General features: G+C 38.9%; 1 protein-coding gene across 9 annotated transcripts in view; it reads right to left on the reverse strand.

Moving 5' to 3' along the window:
• Positions 1-6662: 6662 nt before the first annotated feature.
• Positions 6663-25798, reverse strand: part of KLF12 (KLF transcription factor 12) — a 418858-nt gene continuing 399722 nt past the window's right edge. For 8 of the 9 annotated variants that reach the window (XM_054586424.1, XM_054586427.1, XM_054586426.1 and 5 more), the window contains one exon: positions 6665-10578. In XM_054586424.1, coding sequence (XP_054442399.1) covers positions 10397-10578 — 182 coding nt within the window. In that variant the 3' untranslated portion in view covers positions 6665-10396. Of the gene's footprint in view, positions 10579-25798 lie in introns of all 9 variants that reach the window. The other variant, XM_054586431.1, reaches the window with a different exon arrangement.

Consider the following 25798-nt stretch of genomic DNA (forward strand, 5'->3'; position numbering starts at 1 on the left):
TTTTGATTGATTTATATTTATTTGTACATACCAAGGTATTTGTTGAAAATTTGCATACTTGTTGCTATTAACTCTCTTTTTCATCTTGAACCCTGTTCCCCACCTCCATCCTTTTTCCATCACTTGACCCATAGCTTTTTTGTGGTTAAAAAACCAATACTTGAGCCAGATTGATTAGGAAAGCTGCCTAAACTCAGTGCCTCACATTTTCATCTGTAACGTAACTCAAGACTTTTGTAATGAAAAATGGGACAAATATAACGCTTAGAACACTTCCTGGAATCTAGGAAGTGCTCAAACATTATTTTAATTATCATCTATCATGTATCACCATTGCCTATGCTTGTTAGTATTTATTACCATACCCTCTGTTAGAATGGGTTTTCCTAGCAGACCTTCAGCTGAAGGACAATATATAGGAAGACAGTTAAAACAGATTTTTCAAGTGCTTATTTTGCAACTATTTAAAAATCTACTAATTAATGGTCTTATTTTCAAAAGCTTCTACAATCCAGGTTTCTTTACAGTTTAGAAGTCACCTAGCCTTGGCATGTGCTTGATGGATCACTCTACGTTTAAATGACACACAACGTCTGAAAAAAAATATAATTCATGGAGATTCAATTTTGGTCCATCAGAGATGTATTTTTTAATCTCACTCCATATTTCTGGACCTCTTTTTAGTTTTACATTCATTAAAATATTAAGTTAGGAATCCCACTTTGGGTGTTATGAAATAAAAACCCAGTTCATTTTTAAATATAGAGTCTAGTTCTGTGTTTTAAATTACTACACAGAAATGGTAAAACTTTTCATAACAAAGGTTTAATTAGGATGGTTAATAACTATGATTTCCAAAGTGTCTGAGTCAGCCTTAGTAATAATTAGGGAGTTTTGTTCCATACAAAATGCTTTATTTAACCTTCATGCCTTCATTCAGATAATTATACAAATGCATACAGTTAAAGGTTTAAACTCTATTCAGTTCACAGCTCAATTCATAGGAAAGTTGAATACAGAAAAGCAATGCACCAACAGAATATGTCTGAGACACCATTAAAAACGATAACACTTGTTCATTTAAATCTCTGAGAATAGACTGGAATAATCATCCTCTGAGAGAATCTCATTAGGAGGGTCTCCCTTTACATTATCATAGGGCAAAAAAAAAAAAAAAAAATCACCATTTTACAGTAAAAGGAAAAAAGCTCTGAGTATATTTACAATACATACACTATACATAAATACAAGAACAACACTTACATAATATTAATAAACTTATAATAGGGTTTGCCTAAACACTACAGAGTATATAAATGCAGAGGAAACTATTGGGAAATTAGATCTTTAGATAAACCGGAGAAATAAATTCATTTGTAATTAAAACTCTGAACAGAAAACCAAATGAAGATCTAAGAAACGAACACATTTGCTTGCCAGCATCATTGGGGGGTTTTCTCCTTCAATGTGCAGGACCTGCTCTGGGCACTGGGACTCTCTGGGTTCAGGGACCCAGGAGTCTTTTGTAAAATTACATCCGCCAAATGAATCAGACGCAGCACATCTATTCAATTTGCTGTTCAGGGGCTTCAAGCCTAGAGTAACTGTTTTGTAACCTAAAGGATGTTTTTGTATTTTCACACAGATAGATCTTGTAATCCAATCACCATTGTGTAATGAGCTAAGTGTTAAGGAAAAGGAAAAAGATGCCTGTTTGATTTGGCCAAAGATGATGTTTTTCTTTATTCCCACATATTTTTTTTCAAATGCGACTGATTTTTTTCAAAAGAATATGACATTTGAATTGACTCCCCCCACCCCTCTACACACACACCGAAAGCAACGTCTAGACTACTCCTAATTATAACTAAGTCATTTTAAGTGGCAGGTGGGTATCTTAAAGGTGGTCTGTTCTCATCGTTTCACAACACAGAAAGTTGAGTACATTCTTCTATGGACAAACATGAATTTGCTGGTTTCTCCTTTTTAAAAAAATGAATGTGTTATGATGCACATAATTGCATTATGATGCAGGATGACATAATACAGAAGACGATGTTTTCAAGCTGGTTTTATAAGTAGTTATCTCACTTCCACAGAGTTGGTTTGCCATGTGATGCAATGTGTCCCACAGACATGAACAAAACAATACAGCCACCGCTCCGTGAGGGGATGGTGATTTTCAAAAATGAATTTTAAACACAACAATTTGTGGACAGACAAGTTGATAGGAAAGAGCCTTGAATATAGGCACCAGTGCCCCAGTTCAACAATACCCATCCAATGTAATAAAGTTTGAGGAACAAAATATAGACTATAGCCTGGATGTAATTACAAAATTCTGCTATGGGAAAACTAAAAGCACAAGTAGGGCAAATGCATTTTCTATATAATGTTTTATGCTGTATCTTTGGAGCGCGAAATTAGCAGAAAGGAAATATGTTGGTAGGTCCTTAAAATATCTTACTTTGAGATTACTTGGGCGCTTTTACTAGAATTTGACCCAAATACTACTCTTCTGTTTACCCTCATTTCTCAACAACAACAACAAAAAAATCTATCTCTGTAAAAGTCTTGGTGAGCCTGCTTTGGAAAAAGAGCAAGATATAGTAATTCATACGAAGAGTCCGTGATTCTTGCTTTACACAAAGAGCAGGCTCTCTCTTCTCAAACATTTTAAATTTCTAGAGATGAAGTCTAGAATGTAGAAAGTACTGATGTGACTATTTCCAGTATTCATCTCTTTTCATCTCACTGAAAAGTTGTGGTTTTGTTGTTGAGAAATTACTTCTTGTGAAACCCAATTAACTGAGAAGAGAGCCCCTTTCTGAAGTGGGTTGTGCACACAGAACGCTTGCATTCAGCACAGAAGGGAATTTGTTTATGCGGGTTTTATCTCTTCCCTCAGCCAAGTAACAGGGAGAAAGATCATAATTCAGGAGGCTCATTTTCAGAAAAAGAAACACCATGAGAAATGACATTCTCTTAATGTTTTCGAAGTCCATTAGCACTTCTATGAATCAATACTGTCAGAGACCTTGTTCTACACAGAAAAGGAGGAAGGGATTTCATTTCTCTAATGTTGGACAGCTTCTCACAAAAAATTCAATTCAACTAACAATACTATAAACAAATTATTTATAAGATTATTTAAAACATTCCAAGGTGGTGCCCTTAGGTGGGAAATCTGCAAAGGAATGATCTGTTCTCTCTCCTTGCTCATGGCCTGAATGTTTGTGGCTGCCGCCCCATTAACAATCGCCAAGAACGGGCTCTGTTATTAACAGCCAGCTCCGTGGAGGCCAAAGTTTTGGATGTACCTCAAGCAGATTCTAGCAGGGCTATATCAGTGGGAAGGCTTTTAGTACACCTAAAGAAACACACAGAATCGTAAAAACCCACTCCGGCTAAAATGCTACGAAATAGGGTTGAGTTTTGATGATTTGGATCTTCAGGCCAAACATTTAGGAGGACAGTGATAGGAGGAGAGTGACAAATTCAGGGAGGCATCTGCTTTTTGCAAGTCCCTTATAGTGACCATTCATGTGGTGACTTTCCAGGAGCAGACAGATTTCGAATATTCTGTACCACTGTCCAATCTTGTGCTATATCATGTCCCTGTATCTTACTTGAAAAACTTTTTGAGTTAGATATGGAAAGCTGGCTGCTGGGAACACACGTGCAGTGCAGTGTGGAGGAAAGAATTCAGGCTTCAGGGGCAGAGACAGGAAGCTTCACACCGCCCCCCTCCCCTTGCCATTTGCTATTTCTCTGTTAGAGGGCAACTCAGCCACTCTCTCTCTGTGCCTCAGTCTCCCACCCATAAATTGTAGAACTGATGTACACATGAGAGGAAATGTGTCTAAAAATTACCTAGTACAGTGCTTGGCACATAGTAAGCTTTTGATTTATAGCCATTATTTAATGGCTTGCTGAATTTTTGACCTTTCAAGTTCCTTTAGTACTTTCAGACAACTTCCAGAAAGCAGTCCAGTCAGGAGACTTGACTTCAGTAAGGTTAAGGGACCCAGCGGCTTTCCTTTGACACTTAATTGGTTATTTTACAGCCCATCCTGGCTCACTTCCTTCTCCTTTTCCTTCTTTCTGAAACCTCGAGGAGGAAGCAGCAGATGGTTTTCTAGGCCTGTGGTCTGGTTCTAGAGAACGCTGTCCACCCCGGCTGTCTCCACTGTCTAAAGCCTGAGTGCTTAATTACCGTTATACTTTTTAAATTGCTCTTACCAAATGTTTGGCTCTGAAAGAGTATAATTTTGCTGAGAGCCCTTGGTAGCTTGTTTGGGTGGATTTGTGCTGAGACGGCAGGGCTGGAGGATTTCCAGGGCTCTTGTGTATCCATATAATCTCATTGTGTATTTCTATTCATGACTCCACTTTTAGCAGTAAATAATTCTAGGGAAAAGTTGTCGAGTTCTAAATGTAAATCTGGAAATTTCCAGGACTAACTGCAAAACTTGGTTAAAGGCTAGGCTTACTAAATGTCAGTTATACCCCAATAGACTTTTTAGGGATAAGTGATTGTGTCAATATTCCTTCCAAAATGGTTCTGAATACAGAAGATACCAGGGAAACAGGGAACGAAGATGGATTTATGCACCTGATACTAGAGGATAAAATAAAGTAAGACAAACAACTATCTCTAGTGTTTTACTCTAAATACATTGGCTTTTGTTAACTAAGCAAAACTTTTTGAGGCCCACTCAGTGCTTCCTAAGTTCGGGGCAAATCACAGTGAAGTTTCTATCTTAAAATTATAACTGCCATATGCCATAGTGTATGTTGAAGAGAACTTTAATATTCAGAATTGCATTTTTACATTCTGTATGTAAAATTAAGTTAAGAAATGCTGACGTAAACAAGATTGGGTGTATTTAAAAAGACACAAGAGTATTTTTGTGGGTGTGTGAACAGATCCAATTTACTATGTGCATATATGCATGTGTTTCCCAAATGTAGAGGAAAAACCCAGTGTGAAGAAGAATTATTGCTGTGTACAAGTACAGGAATATCTCATTGGTCATAATGTTTATTGACAGGCACTTTCAGCTTTTAATTCATTTCTGAAAATGGGCATTAGCTTATTACTATTGCCAGTATAGATTCCTTTGAACATGTGGCCGTATCCATAACACTTAATCTTGTCAACACGTAGCTACTCCTAAAAGAATTCCCGCTGGAATTAAACATGAATAAACACTGTACAGTTTTTTGTTTGTTTGTTTTTTATCAAGAACTACTTGGTTGAGGAGGAAGATAACTGAGAAAAGAGCACAATTGCTAGGTACTTCTCTTGAGCACAAGTAAAATCCTGTGCAGTGGTTTCCCCCTTTTCAGGTAAAGACATTTTGAGTTTGGAATCAGTTGACTGCAACTTAAAATGACTTCCCTGTGTTATAAAACATCCTGGCTAAATTGACACAAGTGGCCACTCCATTTTGTCAGAGCACGAGAAATGTGCTGTGAGAAAGTGGAACAGAGTTCCCCATGGCAATATCGCTAATTGTGTGTAAGATATACAAGGCATATCTGAACAAGTTTTCTTTTTTTATTGTGATGAAAACTAGAAGCTCTTTTCCCCAACATACTTCATCAAACTATTTACAACCTCTGTAAAATTTGTGAGTTTGAAAATACTTTTTCCATTATCACATATGTTACGAATACAGTAAAATAGCTTCACTCTATTTTTTTAAAGATGCAGTATCCTCAATTTCACTTTCTTATGAAAATCTGAATTTCTATTGCAATTGCACAGTATTTAGCATATTTAAAGTACCAATGGACATGGATTGCTAAACAGACATTACTCTATAATGAACCTGTGAAAATATAGCATTTAAAATTTTTATGTACACTTCTTAACTATAAAATGCAGGCAAAGTCATATATAGCATTATAAGCTGATTCCCTAATAAGGTAAATAACTTACATTTGTAGACAGCATGGATTATTACAAAGTCATTCTTTTAAAAAAAGTTTTTTGTGGATATTCACGAGCCCACCGGCTGCTGCATATACAGGCGTGTGTACAGGTGTGCATGTGGTGGCGGAGCCTGTTCAGGGGAAGCAGATGGCAGTGTGGGGACAAGCAGAAATGCAATACGGAAGACACGACTTACCAAACCTCACTTGTAAGCAAAACCAAATCAAAGTGTAAGATTTTTTTAATGAGATGCACTACCTCAGAAAACTGAAGGAAGAGATTTGGTCAATGAAGCTGTAGAATACATTTACCTCCTAAATCTACAGGCATTAGGAAAGCGCAAAATCTGAGATTGGATTATGCACTATGATAGTATTAAGGCTTCCTGGGCCTATTATGATTCATAAGAGTCACCTCATGTTCAGTCCCTTATATGAAGGCTACAACTCAATGTATCATGGATGCTGGTATTCTCAACACTGTTTTAAACTCTGTCAATCCTTACTATAAATGTTAAGACACCTTTATAACAACATTATGGCTACATTTCTAAGCAGTCATAACAACATAACAAAGGCGTGTTAATACATTTTGAAGGCCTCACCTCACCAGATTTATTCAACTGCAGCTTTGGTAAGTATAATAAATAAAATACAGAATAAGGAATACTGCATCTTTATCCATATACATGTTATCATTCTAATGAACTGATTTCAAAGTGCAGAATTACACTTATGTTGAAAACACAAATGGCAATTTGAAGTTAAAAAAAGTGTAAAAATGACCACAAGCTTTGTATGAGCTATCCAAAATTTCAACCATAATGAGAATGGCCTTTCTACCCTAGAACTGGCATTGTAAACACTGTACCTTTTTGTAAGATTTTCTCCCCTTGACAATCCTCTTCCTATTTTCCACTTAAACTTTCAGAAGAAAAAAAAAGTGCTCTTTTTTTCCCCCAATGTGGTATATGTTACTGTAATTCAACTGTTCTTTTTTTCTTTTTTGAGAAGAAATGTCCTATAGTGTTTCGCAGAAGTTATGCCAGACAGTAGTATGTTCTTTACGGTAAAGCCATTAGGAATTTTGGTCTAAATATTGTAATAGAACGTAAGACAAGTTATCAAGCAGGCTTCTCAGAATCCGCACACAGTTGACAGGAGGGAGCTGGAGGAGAATGGGAAAGTGCGAATTTTTTTCCTAACAACTTAAGATCAGAACATGAAGAGGGAATCTGTTTAAACCCCAAAGCCTGAACCTTGTAACTTCTCAAATAATATTAACCCCCTTGAACTCAAATCTCCACAATGCAAAGAGATAGGCCTACTGTAGCTTCTCAAGCCATTACCGCCACCTGCGTGTGAGTTCCTGAACACACACATAAGTCCCGCTGCAAAGTGACAGAACAGTTTCAAATTTAAAACCAAAGAATGCTTCTAGTTAGGGAACAACTGACGAGTCCTTTGGATTCTACTTCTTTTCTCTTGTTCATCATCTACTGTGCTTTTTAAAAAGAGGCTACAATGGACATAAGATGAAATAGAGGAGGCTTTTCTATGCCCAAAGATATTCCCACTTAAGAATCCAATTCTTTCTCTCCCAAACTACTTTCCTTTCCATGGGAAAACATTTGTAGAAAACTCAACAAAGAGCATTTGCTATGCCCCAAGACAAGTCCCAAGTAACTTTCAGTCCTGGGGCTAGATCAGCAACTCCTTCACTACTTGTGCTTGGATCCCTCCTTAGAAGTGTGGACAAGTCAAAGGGGGAACTGGCGTAGTACTGACAGACTCTGTCAGTCAACTTACTGTCTCAGTCTGGTTTCCACTCTCAGAGGATGAGGAGAAAAACTCACTTTCCTGAATCTTTCCTGTGTTATTAGAGAGGAGCAGCTATTTAGTTTGATGCTAAATTTAAATCAAGCTGTCACTCAGGAAGCTCCCACTGCCTGTCAGGCCTATGAATTGTATAAACCACCTCTACCTGTAACACTCGCAAGACCTCTCTCAGCACAGAACAGGATTGGCCCTTCTTATGAGAACAGACAGAATTAAATCAAGTCTACACTTTGCCTGAGTGATTCACCTACTGCCTGCCAGCCAGGTTCTGGGACTAGCAGAGAGGGCTCCGCGGCTGTGTTCACCATGCCGTCCTGTGCCGCTGACAATAATCAAGGCTGGTGTGCATCAAGAAACCTTTTTTCCATTCCCAATGGTCACAGGCAATGAGAAGTAGAAGTTACATACAGTACGGATAAAAAACTTTCCAGTTGGTAAAAAAAATCCCAGTGCTTGGTGGGTAGTAGATTGTGTAGCTAAAGAAGCTATTTATCAATCGAATTGCAGCCCTTTTTGGAGAAAAATTGCCTGATGAATTTTTCAGACCTGGCAGAAAATGTAGAGCACATATTTCTGAAGACAAAATTTGACCTGAAAATCATTATGCTGTTGCTTGAACATAAAAAAAAAAAATTCTTTTAATACCATCCAACACAAATTGTCTTTGTTTCAAGGTTTAAAGTTCTTGCTTCATCAGAGTAAGATTATCTGAATTAGAAGATGATTCTAAAAAGGATAATTCTGCAACTGTAAATTATTTCAGAATGTTCAGACATTTAAAAATGAGCTAGTAATATTGTGAGGTTAATTTGTGCGACTCCCAAAATCAAGTGTTTGTAATTAAAGTATATTGCAAAGGTCTATCTATATGCTGGTAACATTTATATCTAAGCTATATAAAATCTTAACAACAACAATAACTAAAAACCTCACCAAGCCCCTTAGCCACATAAAGCTGAAAAAAAAACAGCTTTTAGTGGGGGAAAATAATATGATAATTTTTCTGAAAGAATGCTTGTTGGTGATGTATTGCTTTGCTTACTGTATAATTTGCTAACTGCCAAAAAGGCTCATATTTTTAGGGGGTTGATGGAACTGTAATTTCCTCTCACCCTAGGTCTAGGATGAGTGGGTTCAACATCCCTGCAGAGGCCGATGCGGGACCACTGGGTCCTGATACAGTTTACAAAAGGAAATCTGTATAGGAGAACCTCCTGGAGAGTCACTGATGCTCCGCTCTCCAAGTGAGGGAACTAGCACCGTGTCAGGCTCTCCTTGGGGAGCGCTCCCTCTGCGCTGACTTGCTTCCAGGGAGGGCTGACCCATTAACCCCAGAGTTAATTCCCTGCTCGGCCTCCCTGGCAATTCTAGTCACCAAATAACCGTTTTCAAACAAGCAAAGGGGAGCAGAATCTTTAATTGTGGTAGTCAACCAAGCAGGACAACAAACAGCAGAAAGATTACCTCAGTGCTGTGAATGTAACCAAGACATCTAAAATGTTGGGGTGTTTCTTACAATCCCTTTAGTAAGTATGAAAATTGGTAACGTGAGTCCTCAGTGAAGTTATTGTAGGAAAGTCCTTTTATTCATTATTGCTTTTCTCCTCAAGAGGCGCATTATTTCCATCTCTGCTTTGTCTGATTTTTCATGTTCACTGACTTTGCCTGGGCAGCCCCACCTCTTCTTACCTTGGTGCCAGTGTGTCTAAGAAAGTTTTTTTCCCCCTGATTCCTTGTAATCAAATACTAGGGGCAGGAAGAGATGATGCCTAGGTGACAGAACACTGCAATTTGAAGTGGGGCAGTAGTTTTTTAGACAGGCTCTTCCTATTCAACTACAGAACAGCTCTGTGCCAGTCTGTGCCAGGGCGGACACTGGGACTAGACTCCAGCCGAAATGTCGCTGCCCCTCTGCTCGAACAGATGAACAAAACAGAATCAAAACAAAACAAAAACAATCAACAACAAACAAATGAAAGGTTCAATGTTGGTTTTCTTCAGGGCATGGCATAATGACAAGTTGCGGGCGATATCTAGCTGCTGCCATCGCTATTGCCAAGGGCTACCCGGGTGCCCCTTTATTTCAGGTAATGGAACCTCTCCAACACCTTCTTCTTTTCTACGTTCATGCTGCTTGCTGGTAACGGACTGGATGTGCATTCTATCTTACTCAGATGGGAACTGAAATTTCTGTAAAAAGGGGTTAAGGGGTGGGATGATGGGAGAATTATCCCCATGTACAAGGTCTTGCTCTAGCCATCAATTTGTGGTAGATGACCTTTAAAGTATCAATAACAAAATGTCTGACAGCTCAGAAAATGTACAAGCTACAAACATCTTTAAATGGCAGAGTACACAGCACGGAAAACAATGCCTGTCTCTTCAGCATTTGTGTCACCGATCTCCCAGGCCAGCGTGAAGCCGTGTCTCGTGGAGTCGCGATGGGGTTTACCTTCAGACCGAAAGGAGAAGTGTTCCTTCTGTTTCCTGCTCTGGTTTCAGACATCGTGGGATGGTGATGCCCTTTGTGTTAACACTGTGAAGGGGATTCAGCCCTGCTGAACTGGGTGCCGCTAAGAGATCCAGCTCTCTCGCTCAGCTGGACAGGTAGCATTCCTCACACCAGCATATGCCTCCGGCGGTGCAGTGCCAAGTGATCTGACCGAGAAAAGCTGCGATCACAGTCCGCGCACTTGAATGGCTTCACTCCCGTGTGTTTGCGGTAATGCCTTGTCAGTTCATCCGAACGAGCAAACTTCCAGGTGCAGCCTTCCCAGGTGCACTTGTAGGGTTTCTCCCCTGGAAGAAACAAAGGGACATACGCTTTGGTGCTCCATCACTTTTCTGTAATAACCAAGTCAGAACTCTATATTGGCAAATTGATGTTTTCAATGGATGTTTCATTGCGCAATCCTTTGTCAGGAAACCTAACCATCCCATCAGCCGGTTTGGGGTGAGAGAGATGAGAGTTTCGATCTCGTTTCTCCTGCTGTGACATCTGGCAACTTAATGAACACTTACATCTTCAATTATAGGTATATTACTTTGCAGTCGAAATATCAAAAGGCATAGATGGATGGCCCTTGGATATAACGACCACTAGCAGTATAAAATGGGATATTAGAGCTCTGTTTAGGTTAATTTGGCTGTAAGGTGGAAACAAATTAATCAATCATGTTTGGTTTCAATTCTCCGAAATGTGCATCACTGAGGTGGTCAAGGCTATTTTAGGGTACAATGTCCATTTATCAGTCACTGAAAATATACACAAAATTTCAGTAAAATGTAAAGCACTCCACCACCCCCAGAAATTAGGTATTAAGTACATATCATTCATAAACATCTACTTTTTGCTTGTCTATTGGGAAGAAATCCGTGATATCTTAACAGCGTAAAGTTTAAATACCTTTTTCAGTGACAGGAATTAGGGCAAGCCCTGAGGAATCACTGAGTTGGTTCTAGTGGAGAAACTCAGAGTAAAAAGCAGTCTGAAGAAGTATGTAATTTGACCAGGTCCCCTCCGTCAACTTGTAAGGACAGTAAAATATGCAAAGGCTTTGCTGGGAAAAGATACACTATCCATTGTCCAAATGAGCTCCCAGGGGGAGCGGGACAATAGTTGACCCAGGTGTGCTTTTTCCTGGCTCTCATTCAGAATGGGAGACCTGTCCCCATGCAACCCCACAAAAACTGATCTGTTCTCTGCCACTTCCATCCAGCAATCAACAACACTCTGCCTGGCCACACATGGCATCTGGGGGAAAGGGCCCAAGAAGGGAAGAGAGCGACTTGTTGATTCATACATATAGAGCTGAAAATTGTGCGTTGTTAATCCCACTTTACAGATGAGAAAACTAAGGCTCAGTGAAGTAAAGTAACTTGCCTACGGCCAGTAAAAGATGTGTATTTAGCTCCAAATCTAGTGCATTTCACTATGCAACTGTTGAAGGGGTAATTCTTTCCTCTAAACTTTGTCACATCTTTGGACAGTTCTACTTCCTTAGGCACTCCCAAATTATTCGCTTCCTATTCCTATTAAACCACCTATCACAATAGATCATACAGATTTTGTTTAGATGTCTTTCTCCTCTGCCAGTTTCTGAATACATGGAGGTTAAGGACCAGGCCTCCTCTGTTTTATCCTCAGAGGCTAGAATATGTGCCAAGCAAGTGCATGAATGAATGAATAAAACTGGAAGACATATGCCATACAGGAAACTAGTAAGCTCTGTAAATGAGATGTACAAGTAATGCCTACCTATGAACACTAGGCTGAACTGGACCTAGTATTTTTCATGTGACTGTTAAATAAACGCTAAATTGAGCAAATGGCCCTTTCAGAAGTGAGTGGATAGTTCAAAATATTGATGTACTTAATTGCAGCCCACCGACTGCTCCAGGGTTCTCTGAAGCCTACTTACTGAAAGAACCCCAAACTTCAACTTCTGACTCAGTCTGGATGTCCTAAGGAGACAAAAATCTTTTGCAGGTATCTATTGACCAGAATTTAACAGAATTTAAAAAAGTAACAATCAGCCAAACCCCTAACTTAAAAAGATTGGGAGGGCAGGGCCACTATATAGTAGTATATCAGTGGCAACTGTTGACATGCTTTTATTTACATGTCATCCCTTTGTTTTTTTAAAATTTACATCATGAACATGGGTTCTAATTAACTTCAACTTGATGTAAGTGATGTTTTCATCTCTAGGGCACTGAGCTCAGGTAGCTGACTCTTGCCACCAACAGGCAACTCCTAGCTATCTCCTCTGCTACTATGGAACCAGCCAGAGAGGGTGTAAGACCTAAGAATAAAGGATTTCCTTAATTGGGAAAAAGCTTTTATCAGCTGTGTGGTAGGAGGGTGGGTGTGTCTAGCTCGGGGAGTGGGAATGCCTGGGAATGGACAAGCTGATGGACCCTCACCTGGCCATTCGGGACCACGTGAGAGGAAGAAGCTCCGTACTGGGATGGGCCTGGAAGGGAAGGAAGGGCAAAGGGAAGGGAATAAGAGCTTCCAGTTACATCTCAAGAAGGGCCTTCAAGGCCGGTATGGACTGCAGCAGAGACACTTTATTGTCTAGGGCACTCTATGGATTTCCCTGTCTACCTAATTAGGCACTTAATATTCTCTAATTTCTTCCTCAAAATTTGTAACAGTCTGCTTTTGTTTTTGTTCTTCATTAATGGTATTTATGTCCTTTCCACTTGAAAATCTACTGTGACCCAGGGCAAATACAGTCTGTGGCTTGTTTTTTTGTTCAACATGCAAGCCAAGAATGATCTTTAAATTTTTAAATGGTTGTAAAAAATCAAAAGAGGACTGTTTCGTGGCACATGAAAATTACATGAAATTCAAATTTTAGCATCCATTAATTAGTTTTTATTGGAACACAGCCACATTAATTTATTTACATATTGCTGATGGCTGTTTTCCAGTAATGGCAGAATTGAGAGTTGCGATAGAGTATACAGCCTGCGACGTGCAAATTATTTTCCATCTGACACCTTATAGAAACTTTGCTGACCCTGGACGTAAGGGAGGGGTGCTTCTGCTTTTTGTAGGCTTCCTGAGTCTGTTAACTTACTGAATTAGGGTATATGATACACATTGTTAGTTTGGGATGGACAGGAGAGGGACTATTTTGGCGACAGATAATCACTTATTCTCAACTGAGGACCTTAGTTAAAATTCTAACAGTCGTCTCAGAAATAAACGCACACTATTTCACATCAAATACTTTGAAATGAGAGTTTTTGGCATCAGAAAATGAGTGGTTCTCTGAGAAGGCTCAACCGATTCAGAGTTTAAAAATATTTTTAGGATCTTTTCTGCTCATTATAGAATGAAAGTCTTCCCTGTGTGGGTGAGGGTCAGGATGGAGTAGGGTCAGGAATGTCTCTGTGTACTTTACCTGGAAACCAGTTCTACACCCCTCTCCCCAACACCTTCCAATACAATTGTGTTACAATGGCCATTGTGAACAATGACAAGTTACTGCTCTACTGAGTCTGGGAAGGAGGACACATGGAGGGAAGAATCAGGAAGTAGGAGCTTAGACGTTTGGCAATGTTTCTAAGATAGATATTTGTAAAGGGAAGGAGCAGGAAAGTAACAAATGAAGGCAATGATTTCTGTGAGCGCACAAATGTGGACAAAGAAACTTAGTGAAAACTCTGGAATGCATTCTGTGAAGTGGAGCCAAGTGCAATATGTGATCATGAAAGACAAAGGTGGCAAAATGAGTGAAGGTGATCAAAAGGTACAAGCTTCTACTAATAATTCATGGGGATGCAATGTACAGCACGGCATGACTACAGTTAACAATGATACTGTATTGTATATTTGAAAGTTGCTAAGAGATCTTAAAAGTTTTTCTCACAAGAAAAAATATTTGTACCTATGTGTGTCGAAGGATGTCAACTATACTTATAGTGATCATTTTGTAACACAGTCATCTTGTAACATACAAATATCAAATCATTGTGTTGCATACCTGAAACTAAGATGTTATGTGTTAATTATGTCTCAATAAAAAAAAGACAAGGGAATGGGCCTCAAAAATACGTGAGGCATATACTTTCTTACTCATGAAAAAACCACTGAAAGTAACATATAAGTTTATAAATTATTAGGGACTAAGTGATTAATGAAGGCATATAACAGAGAATATACACCTCCAATGGGGAGGGGAGGAGGGAGAAAATATATTGAAAAATAATAAACTTAATTATCTGAGTGATAAATAAGTTTTCCTTGAAAATTTTCTTACAAAAATGTATACCTTCTTTTTTAATATAAAAAAAAAACTTATGCATAATATTCCTTGCTCCCATTGCCTCCTTAATAAAACTGGGTATTCTATCTCCATATTTCAAAAAAAGAAAGAAAAGAAAAAAAGAAAGCAGGCTGGGGTACAGAAAACGCTATCTTTAAGTCAGAGGCTGACCCGTGGGGAAGGGGGTGCCGGGGAGGGCCGCCCTGAGCAGGCAGAGAGCTGGCTCCTGTCCCCGTTAAAGAGAGACCTGGGTCTTGATTATATCCTCCCAGTGCCTAGCACTTCATTAAAAAACAAACAAACAACCCATGCTCTCTTTGAACTAGTCAAGTTTTAGAAATAGATACAAGAGCAACTTTAGTGGCTCTACATTGTATATATGGCATATTTTATGCTTGTGCTTTGAAACAATTAAAAGGGTATAATCTTATAAACAAATTAAGAAAACAGAAACTAACTTTGTGATATGAATAAAAATTAATTAACATGATAAATAAGTTAGTAAGATAGATTGTAATGTGCATAAATGATCCCTGAAGAATATAATGAAGGACAGAATTCTATCTTCTTTCCTTCAAAATCTTGCTAGAAAACAGAAAGCTAAATTTAGTGTTAAAAAGTCAGTGGAAAAGACAGAATGGTAGGTGCGGGTCGCAGGAAAATTTCCCTGCGGAGGGAGGTGGCTTGGACAATAGAAGGAGAGAGGCCTCGCCCGGGGTCCCTCCTTTCACTGCTCAGGGCTGCCCTGCGTCTGGCTGAGCGATGGTGACAGCAAACGTGATTTCTACAGGAATTGTGAATTGTCCTCAAACTCGTTGGAACTAGAACCTGCAGACGTGTCATTCAAAACTGTTTTCCCTAGAAATAAGCTAAAAATGAAAATAGCCTGCCTACCTACTTGACTCCTTTTGTCTAACCCACAGGCACATGTAGAATCCCTGGGGGCAGTATCTTCAAAAATATGTTTTCTCTCCCAGAATGCTTGAAAGTTTTGAGTGTACCATCAGATCATCTTTGATTTTTCTTATATTAATCCTGCAAAATAATGCAATGATAGAAAATGGCATGGTTTATGTCTATACCAATAAGTTTTAGTAAGTGACTTTTAATTTTTAAGTTGAAACATAAGAAAAATCAAAGGACAAGAGCTGAGTAATTGGGAGCTTAACACTACCATCCCCCCACCCCGGGGTAGGGTTGGTTGGTAACTTCTAGGCATTCAGGTCTGAAGTGGAGGTCCCTATGTCCTGTGACAAATCCATAAGCCATTTCCACTTTCTGTATTTAACAAAAAAGAATCTAATCATTTTTCAGCATAATTTCTGTCCTCCAGTTCTCTAAAACAAAAACCTGGACTAAACTATGAAAACCTCTGAAAAATAAAAAAGTTAACTAAAACTAACAGCAAGAGCTTCTATTTCCTTAAGTTAAATAGTCCTATAAAGATTGAAATAAGAACATACCCCCCAAAAGAGGGGTTTCTTAATTTTCATTTAAAATACCCCTTTTAACTCCACATTTGGGATTTACATTAAATATAATTTGGTATGCATATAAGCCTGTGCTTGTGTAATTCACATTATTACAACAGAATCCTAACGAAGTGTCCTGGGAAAATGAAAATTCACATCAGGTTTTGTTTTTTTTTTTTTCTTGAAACAGTCAACATACTGATTTATTAAGAGAACTGCTGTCTCTTTCAATTTTAGTTAGAGAAAAGGATTAAGAGTCACTAAACGCATTTCCATGACATTTACCCAGCCGAAGGCATAATAAAGTCTAAAGAAAACACCAGGTATTGAATGGATTCCCAAAACCCACGGAACAAAAATAACTTTTTCAGGTACCTCCCATTTCACCCTCTAAAATGCTGAAAGGTAAATTTGTACTGAGACAAAAGACAGGTGCCCTTTCATATTAAAATGATGTGTGAGCAACGCGCAGAGGAGGAATGTGCACTTTGAAAAGCTTGGGTCAAACAAAACACCCATGTTCCCACATCAGCTTCTCTAGTATTCTCAAGCAGCTGAAAAGGAACACCTTTTGCCACAGGAAACAGGCATTTTCTTTGGTTCAGAAGTACATTTCTGAAATGATTCCCTGTTTAACTTTTATAAAAAGGGGCCCCAGACACTGACAAGTGAACTTCATTACACTCAAGGCTCAACATATTTGCAATGACAATCTGTACCACTTGAGGAATGGTATTTGCATATGAGGGCGAAAAAAGCAGAATCAAGATTCCTATCTTGTCTTCTGGTTTCTGTTGCATTAGTTCATAAAAGTTCAAAGAATTTTAGATCTGGGAAAAAAAATTAGGTACTTTTAAATGAGAAAACAGAAAGCTAGAGCTGAGAATACAAGGCCCCTGACGCACGTAGGGGTGGACGGGGCTGCTTCCCTTCTTGGTGAGGTTAAGGTGACCTGAGGGAGCACAGGCTTCAAAATCAGGCAGAGTGCGTGGCCCATGCAAGCTCCACACTGATTGACGATTTGATCTCGGGCCGGGGAGGTGAGCGCTCTGAAGCACAGGGCCTGACCCTTAAAAGGGAAGCCCATTCTACAGCATGGTGGTGAGACTGAGAAACACACAGGCCAAGTGCCTGGCAAATGGCAGGTGCTCAGTAAAGGATATTCAACTTTAAAGTTGTAACATTCCAAACTTTTGTTTTTGTTTAGAAGTATAAATAACAAGAAGTTAAAAATAGACCTTTTTTGCTTTTTTTAAGGAGATAAGGTTTTCGGGTAGTTGGATGCCTATGCTAATTTTGATTTTCCTAACATTTTAAAAATAAAACTACTTTTTAGGCCAAAGAGACCAATCTGTTTTATAATTTGTTTGATCCATTTGGTTTTGTCAATTCAATCAAACAAATATTCAATGTTAGTCTTCGCCCAACTGAATTGTCTGGACTGAATTAATTGACTATCTTTTTTATTATGTGTAAACAAGACCTTCTCCATGCAATTCTGTAATGGATCTCGTAGATAAAAATAATATTGTATTTGTTAAAGCAGATAGCACTTTCCACTTACTACACTTGGCTCTAAGAGCTTTCCGGATCTGAAACTCATTTAACTTTGACAACTTCCTGATTAAGGAGTTGCAATAACCAACTCCACTTCATCCAAAGTTAGTATGTGGTGGAGGTGGGATTTGAACACTGGGAGACTAACACCAGCGTTCATAATCTTACTCAATACTCTATACTGCCTCTCAGCACTTGAAATCACTGCTTTAATAAATCAGGATATCTTGTCAGAACTGGACAAGCAGACTGAGACTGTGAAGTAGTAATTACAGGACAGTCAATGTGCTAACACAGAGGCTTAGCCCCTCTCATCTAGAAATCAGATATAAACAAACAGGTATCATATAATAAACACATTATTCAAAGTAAAAAGTTCAAGATCGAAGATAGTACTTTATTTGGCTGTTCTGAGTTTATTTCCATGTGCTGACAATATTTATTTCCCTATGTTTCTGGTTACTTTTTCCTCAGTTTCTTTTGAAGAAACCTCTTCCTTGACTTGTTACAGAAATGTTTCCCAAGATTTTGACTTTGACTTCTTGTCTGCATATGTTTTCCTTGACTGCCATGGCTCCCACCACAACTTAGAAGGGAAAGATTCTGAAGTATCTACACCTCAGTCTCTCTCCTAAGCACAACAGAGGGTAAAAGGCATTTGTAACCTCAAAAAAAATCCTAAAATAGTCCAAAAGCAACCTCAGCATGACAAAACTTTATTCAGCATCTACCACCTAAACAAGGTATGTTCCTCCTTTTGTTTTTCTACCTGGGGTGGGGGGGGGAAGGTAACCCCATCTACTGAGGTATCAAGTCATAAATATCTCCACCTGGAGAGATTTTTTGGACTCCTTCCTATCTGTTATTCTCGACCTGCCCCAACCTGATTGTTACATCTGCCAGTTCTGCCTTCCAAATTCCTGTCTAGCTCTCCTCTCCCCTTTGCCCCCGACCGTGGTGTCAGCCTTTCTTAGACTCACCACCTTCCTCCAATACCAACTCCGAACGGTTCTGTTTCCCGGTCCTATGTCCTACCCTCTCCAATTTCTTATCTGCACTCTATTGACAGACAACTTCCTGAAAGGCAGTCTGACCATGTCAGTCTGGCACCCTGGCAACCTGTGTTAAAGCTGTCATGACACCCCGCCATCACTGGTGGTTTTCCTATCACGTCTGCCCGCGGCACTCAGCAGCGTGGCCCTGAGGTCAGCTTTGAGCTTCGTCCATCACCGTATCCCCAGGACCTACCATAGTGCCCTGTGCTAAGAAATGCTTATTGATTACCTGAATGCAGCTAATTTCACTCAAATGCTTCTTAGTCTTTTAAAAGTATGATATACAAGAGACAACATAAGAATCATCTATTTTGTGAAACAAAGAGAATATTGCTTGCATTCTATCCGTTCTACAACTTTATCCTATACTAGTGATTAGAATATTTTTGAGGAGGGTGGAGGAGGTAGAAAAGGGCAAAGGAGGTCAAATGTATGGTGATGGAAGCAGACTTGACTTTGGACAGTGAACACACAATGTAATATACAGATGATGTATTATAGAATTGTATACTTGAAACTTGTAAAATTTTTATTATCCAATGTCACTCTAATAAATTTAATAAAACTAAAAAAAATTAATATTGAAACTTAAACAAAAAGGAGCTATCAAGCCATGGAAAGACATGGGGGAATCTGAAAAGCCTACATTCTCTATGATTCCAACAAGATGACATTCTAGAAAAGACAGAACTATGAAAACAGTGAAAAGATCAGTGTTTGCTAGTGATTTACGAGAGTGGAGGGGTGAAGGCGAGACGGAGGGAGGGATGGACAATCAGAGCACACAGGGCTTTCAGGGCACTGAAAGGATTCTGTGTCATACAGTAATGACGGGTACATGTCCTTATATATTGGTCAAAACCCATAGAATGTACACCACCAAGAACGAACCCTAATCTAAAGCTTGGACTTTAGTCAATAACCATATATCATTATTGGCTCATCAACTGTAACATATGTACCACTCTAATGCAAAATGTTAATAATAAGGGACATCCGGGAGCGGGAGAGGAGGGAGTCTGTGGAAGCTCTCTAACCTTTCTACTCATGTTTCTGTGCACCAAAATCTATTCAAAAAATAAAGTCTATTTATTTTAAATTATATATATATGTTTTGTTTTTAATATATATATATATTTGAAGAAGATATGACACAGAAGATAAATTTGGAGGGTTTTTATTTAAAACTAGAGACATTTAAAGGTCTGGTCTGCAAACAAGGATCTCTTTTTAAGCCTTTGAAATTGGTAACTCAATATATGATCGATATACTTACTTTACAATTATTCTGATTCTTAATGATTAAGATTTTTATTGAATTATCTTCAGCATTATAAGCAAACATTTTTATATATTCTTTAGTGGAGGGTATCTTTTCTAGAAAAACAGTCCCTCATTATTGTTAATAATTCCATTAAGACCACACATTTTATGTGAATAATAGTTACTTTTGCCATTCAGAATAAGATGACTGACAGTCATAATCTAGTTCCTCTGGCAGAGCGTGAGAAAGCACGAGGGCTGGGGGTACCATCACCCCGCTCCTCCTGACAACACACTTTTGATGGCCGTATGGATAAAATGGAACCAAAAGCAAAGGAAGAAAAATGGGTATCTACATTCAGGTGACTGTACATCTTAGATTCAGTTGGTTTCTAAATAGTAACTCTCTATGGTAGGTTAAAATAAGTCCTTTTCTGTAAATGAAAACAAATGCAATACTTTTATAGCATTTTGTTACCCACCCAGATTTTTTGGTTTCCTTTTTAGAGATGGCTCTTCCGTGCCTGTGCACATGGGTAGGCGATGTCCACCAGACCCGGGAGTCCGAACCAGTGACCCCTTCAGTGCTGCTGTAACGACATGTATCCCCGGGCTTTCCTACCACGCTTTACGCGATGGATATTTGAGGATGTGGTCGTTCCTTGACCAGATTTAGAACTCCTGGCTGCCCTCCTCTTTACATCACACCCATTACTGTTCACAGAGCCATACGTCGAGCAAGCGCTCCAGCGCTGACTGTTTGATTTAATTGTCAATGCTTCTGGTCCTTGTCTTCCCACTGGCTTCCTCACAAAGTAAAATTGTAGTGGACTGGGAAGAAAGACCAGTTCAAATTAATGAGAAGCCTTAAAAATAGACCATTTAAAGTCGCTTGCTCTTTTATTACTTCAAAGTACTTTAATGACGAACTCCAAAAGCAGGTAGGTTCCGCTGGCTAGATGTGCAGAGGAGCGTGGCCTGAGCAGGGAGGAGACTGGTAGGTTATTAGCAAGCTTGTCTGAGAGCAGGTGTAATGACAACAGTACAGGTTCTAGAGAAGCCGCGGTTTGAATCTCAGCTCCACTGCTTGCCTGCTACATGACAGTGGACAAGGGCTCTAACCTTTCAAGGGATTTACAGAGGTGATTAGACTATGGAAAGCATGAGCAGAGCTGAGCAGTGCGCATGGGACTGGCTGGCTCTACGGAAGGACCTGCTCTCTCCCTCCTCTGGTTTCCACGTCTGTTCACAGCACTCCATACTCCTGACCACACACTGGATAGCCTCCAAGTCCAAGCTGCCCAAAGTCCCGGTTTCCCCTACCTTCATGTCCAATCGGATGTCACGCCCTGTTTCGCCTACTCTCCCAGTGTTTCCCACATACCTCCCTTTCTGAGCATCAAACTGCTGCACCAGGGACATTTCCAAGTGCTTTAGGGCCATGGAGGATGGGATTCTACCTGTCTAGGGAACAGGGTGGTCAGACAGCTTAACAGCTTAACAGACAAGGTAGCATGGAGGCAGTTTAAAAAAAAATAAATCATTTCTTAACTAAAGAGGCAAGAAGAAAGGGGGCACCTGGCCATTTCAGGTACGGAGAAGAACGTGCCCTGTCTGGTTGGGCACATCTGGAGAATTGTTCTTTTGTGTGGCTGAGAAATAGGGGGCACTAGGGGAAGGGTCAGCAAATGATGCAGAACAGACGAACAGGATGAGATGCCCAGCGTGGGAAGGTGTCCCCCAACGCCCTGGCCATAACAGACTGCTCCCGTTGTAGCCTTTTGTCATTTTTCTTGTACCTTTATTAGAGAGTTTTGCACATTTGGCCTTTGTTATGACTATTTTGACCAATCTTATTGAGTACACTTATGGGCAAGTTCAGTGACGATGGGGGTTATGCCCCTTTCTGCCTTTTTCAAGAAGAAAATCTATAGCACCTTAGACATAGAAAGTTCTCCATGTATATTTGTCCTGTTGAATTTGTCTATGGATGGGCAACTTTTGAAAGTTTTGAAAGTTTTACTATTTTAAGTATATTCTTTAAAAGATTATTGACACTATCATTTTACCAAAATGATAACCAAAGGGCTTATTAAACAGCGGTTAGCTTTACTCCAACTTTTTCTAAATTATATAAATTCTAAATTAGTAGAGTCTGAAGTAAAGAGATAGGTGATTGTATAAGTATATACTAACCTATCCAAACATTTTTTCTTGAACCTACTGCTCACAATAACAACATATCTATATATCAATACCCATACATATACAATTTCAATTCAACAAATAATTACTGAGTCTCACAAAATGTTAGTCACTGTATTTACGGGGGACATAAAAATAATGCCCCCCGTGGTAATTATGCAACAACGTGCAATGTTTATGTTCAAAGTTAAAACAACAGGAGACCTAAGATTCACAGAAGAGCCTAAGCTCACCAATCAAAGTTAGGGATCAAAGGCAGATTCAAACTTTTGTCTCCTGACTTCGAATGTAGTGCTATTTCTTTTATAGTTTTCTATTTCTCAACAGTTACCAATATGAGTTGCAACAGGCTCGTAGTTGCAAGCTGTTTCGCTAGGACTTATAAACAAGCTGTAGGGAGAGGATTTTTACCTGAAAAATGTCAGCTCACTCTTAAGTGATTAATTATCTTGGCATCACTAAGCATTATGCTTTACCTAACAATGACTGTAGACAGAGGGTCTGACGTGGAGCTTTATATGGAATAAGTTACTCAATTAATGAAGACAGATGGGAGGCACAGGCAGAGCCCTGCTCCCGAAGGTGAGATCTAGCGACCACAAGATTGGTGAACAAAAGGCCACCAAGATTCATAGCTGTCACCAAGCCCATGCTTTTCCTTGTAGGAATATCATCAAACCATTTCAGAATCTTATCCAGTAAAGTGAGATGTCAAATTAGAAGGAATTGAGGCAAGTAACAAAGTGAAACAGGCTGTAAGCATTCAGGATTAATGTGTGTATGCGTGCCTGTGTGCATTCCAAATGCATGATCATTATCAGATATTAATTAGAGCATATGATATTAATTACAAAAGCATCATTCCTCAAGGGAAGAGCTAAATAATGCATCATTTCCTTCATTTGTAAAAGTAGGAAAGGACCTGTCTTAGAGACTTTTAAAGTGAAATTGGTTCATATTTTAAAAGCATCTATGAGAGTTAAACTCCTTGACATGTAAAATTCATACATGAAAAAATTTTGATCAAGCCAGAGAGAGGCAAGGTGATTTCTTTATGTTTACTAATTTTAAAAATTTAAGTGTATAGTTTTTATATGAATTAAAATGAATATTAGGTAAGATTGACTAAATGAGTCTCATAGATTTATTAGAGAACAGGTGATCAAATTGGAACATAAAATATTTCCAGATTCCTTTGAAACTCAATAGTTTTAATATGTTGAAATTACTTTATTAAAATTGGGTTTTAAATTTATCTTTATCTTGCCTTTTCTACATTCATTATTAAACTGTAAAATTCTGCAGAAGACTGATAATCACCTCCTGTCAGACATACCACTAGAGGGTTCCAGCTGACTCTTTTTCAGACCCTCTTGGACTAAACCCACCCAACCTCTGGTTGTAGTGCACCATCTAGTGGCTTTGGAATCGCTGGCGCTTGAGTGTTATCTGCTGACTATACTGCATTAATAAGAATTCTGAACAGCAATATCAAACGCATAAAAACATTTTCTTCTAAAGTTCATACTTAAACCATTTAATAATGAGATTGAAACAAAAATAGGGAAATTCATAGTACATGGTAGTTGTGTATAGCCCAGATTTAAATGGCCAATAACTTACATATACTGCATACTCATTTAAATACACTGTACACTGCTTCATGGAGACAAACCACACACAACTTAGACCAGAGAACAGGAGCCATGTCTCTGTTGGTAATTACGTGTATGTGATTGCTGAGATATACATGTTTCCTCCTTTTTAATATGCCTTAAACAGCTTAACACTGGCAGGTGTTAGTAAAAGCATTTAAAAATATTTGGTCAAATCTTTCTGTCATTATCTAAACTACACATTCATGAAAGTATGCTTAACTATTTTTCTTTACAAGCGGACGTCCATATATATATTCCAACATTTTGCAACTCAATCACATCATAAGGGAGCAAGGTAGAAAACAGTTATAAATCTGTACATTATTGTTGAAAAAAATAGGCTGAGAGCCTACTGTTGGCTCTGCTTCTCTAAGAGAAAGGGCTGTGACTCTTATTCTGATGGCTAATCCGTGAGATGTAACCAATGACACAAGCTTGGCGGCTCCCACAGAATGGATTTTCCCAGGGTCAGGGCCATGAGCTGCTCCTGAGCAAGATGAAACACGGATGCAGCCTCACCAGGGTGCACGCTTTGGAAAGGGAGAGTTCTGATGATCAGTGTATACTTTCTTTGCGTATAACTTCTTAAAATTCAGATGATAAGATGTCCCTTCTGGTATTTTATTGGGCCCTGTACATCTATCAAGCATGGATTAAATGATACATGTTATAAGATTCCTAAAAAAAAAAAGCAGTTTTCAGCATTTCATCTTTTACTCTAAATTCCTTGCTAATATCTATAAAACGTTCCTCTTTCACAATCCCATAAGTGTTTAATTTGCTGTATAAGTCCTAAATAGAGGACTCAATCATGTGCTAATAAAGCAAAAAAGATCAAGTGTTAAAGACGAAGTTAATGTGACTTCCTCAAAGAAAGTTTCTCATCGCTACTTCCTTATCTCCCATAGCATGTGTAGTTCTCATAAGTCACCTGTTATAATCCCAAACTTCACCTTACTTATTGGTCACACACAAATAACTTGCTCAATATGCCTGAAGCAAAGGTAAGACTAAGAAGATATTTATTAAAAACAAAGCAAGACAACCTGAATCCCAATAGAACTAGTGTTGATTTTATTTTGATCACACAGTTATGAAATCTTAGAAGTTATTATAAATGAGGAATCAGTATGGGCTCACTTTGATCCAGTGGCAGCAAATAAAGCAAATATCATTCTTTCTGAGAAAACTATGCCTGCACAGAGTAAGTATCTCCCTGCTAAGTAGATGAACGGGTTTGGCATATGGTTTGGAGCAGGAATTTCGCATAGACTTTTTGATATAGCTGTGAGATTGAGAAATATGGACTAGAAATAGGAGGATTAGGTGGATTTTTAATTACTCGTTAATGAATTAAGACCCGCTTGGATGGACGGCTCTAGGATCACCCTCAGGGCTTTTCCTTGAATCTGTCCTCTGCAAAATCTGATAAAAACAGAGAAGCTGAAGGAGAGAGATACAAGGTGGATGGAGAGAGGGTTCACAGTTGTTTCAGTGTAATAGAATAATGGGCCCAAATCAATAAAATGGATACGAAATATTTTCCAGACTTGAAAGGATAGGTGCAGCCTTCATAATAATGATTCTGTCCTGTATCTCCTACAAGAGATCATCTAGTTTGTGGCTAAACACTTGTGTGGCGAGCAAACCTTCTGCAGGCACGCCTCGTTTTATTGCTCTTCACTTTATTGCACCTCACAGATGTTGCTTTTTTTTTTAAAACAAATTGAAGGCAAGACTCTACCAGCAAAAAGATTATGACCCGCCTTACTGCGGTGGTCTGGGACCAAACCTGCAACCTCTCCAAGGGATGCCTGTGCTCCTGAAGGAGCCATCATATGAGGAACAGGTCCAGCTAAAAATACAACGCTGTGTGCTTAGATTGAAAAGAAACCAGTTACAGGTACAAGGGACAGTCAGGACCTAGTTCTCTGCAGTTTTTGTTTTTTAACTTGGATGACCTGAGTCATCTGCTAAAAAAAACTTAACATTATCTTTGCCTCTATCAAGAAATGTCCATTAACAAGACC

Source organism: Pteronotus mesoamericanus, unplaced genomic scaffold (genome assembly GCF_021234165.1).
Source record: "Pteronotus mesoamericanus isolate MK-2021 breed Mesoamerican mustached bat unplaced genomic scaffold, CSHL_Meso_final contig_94, whole genome shotgun sequence".
In the NCBI taxonomy this organism is placed as follows: domain Eukaryota; kingdom Metazoa; phylum Chordata; class Mammalia; order Chiroptera; family Mormoopidae; genus Pteronotus; species Pteronotus mesoamericanus.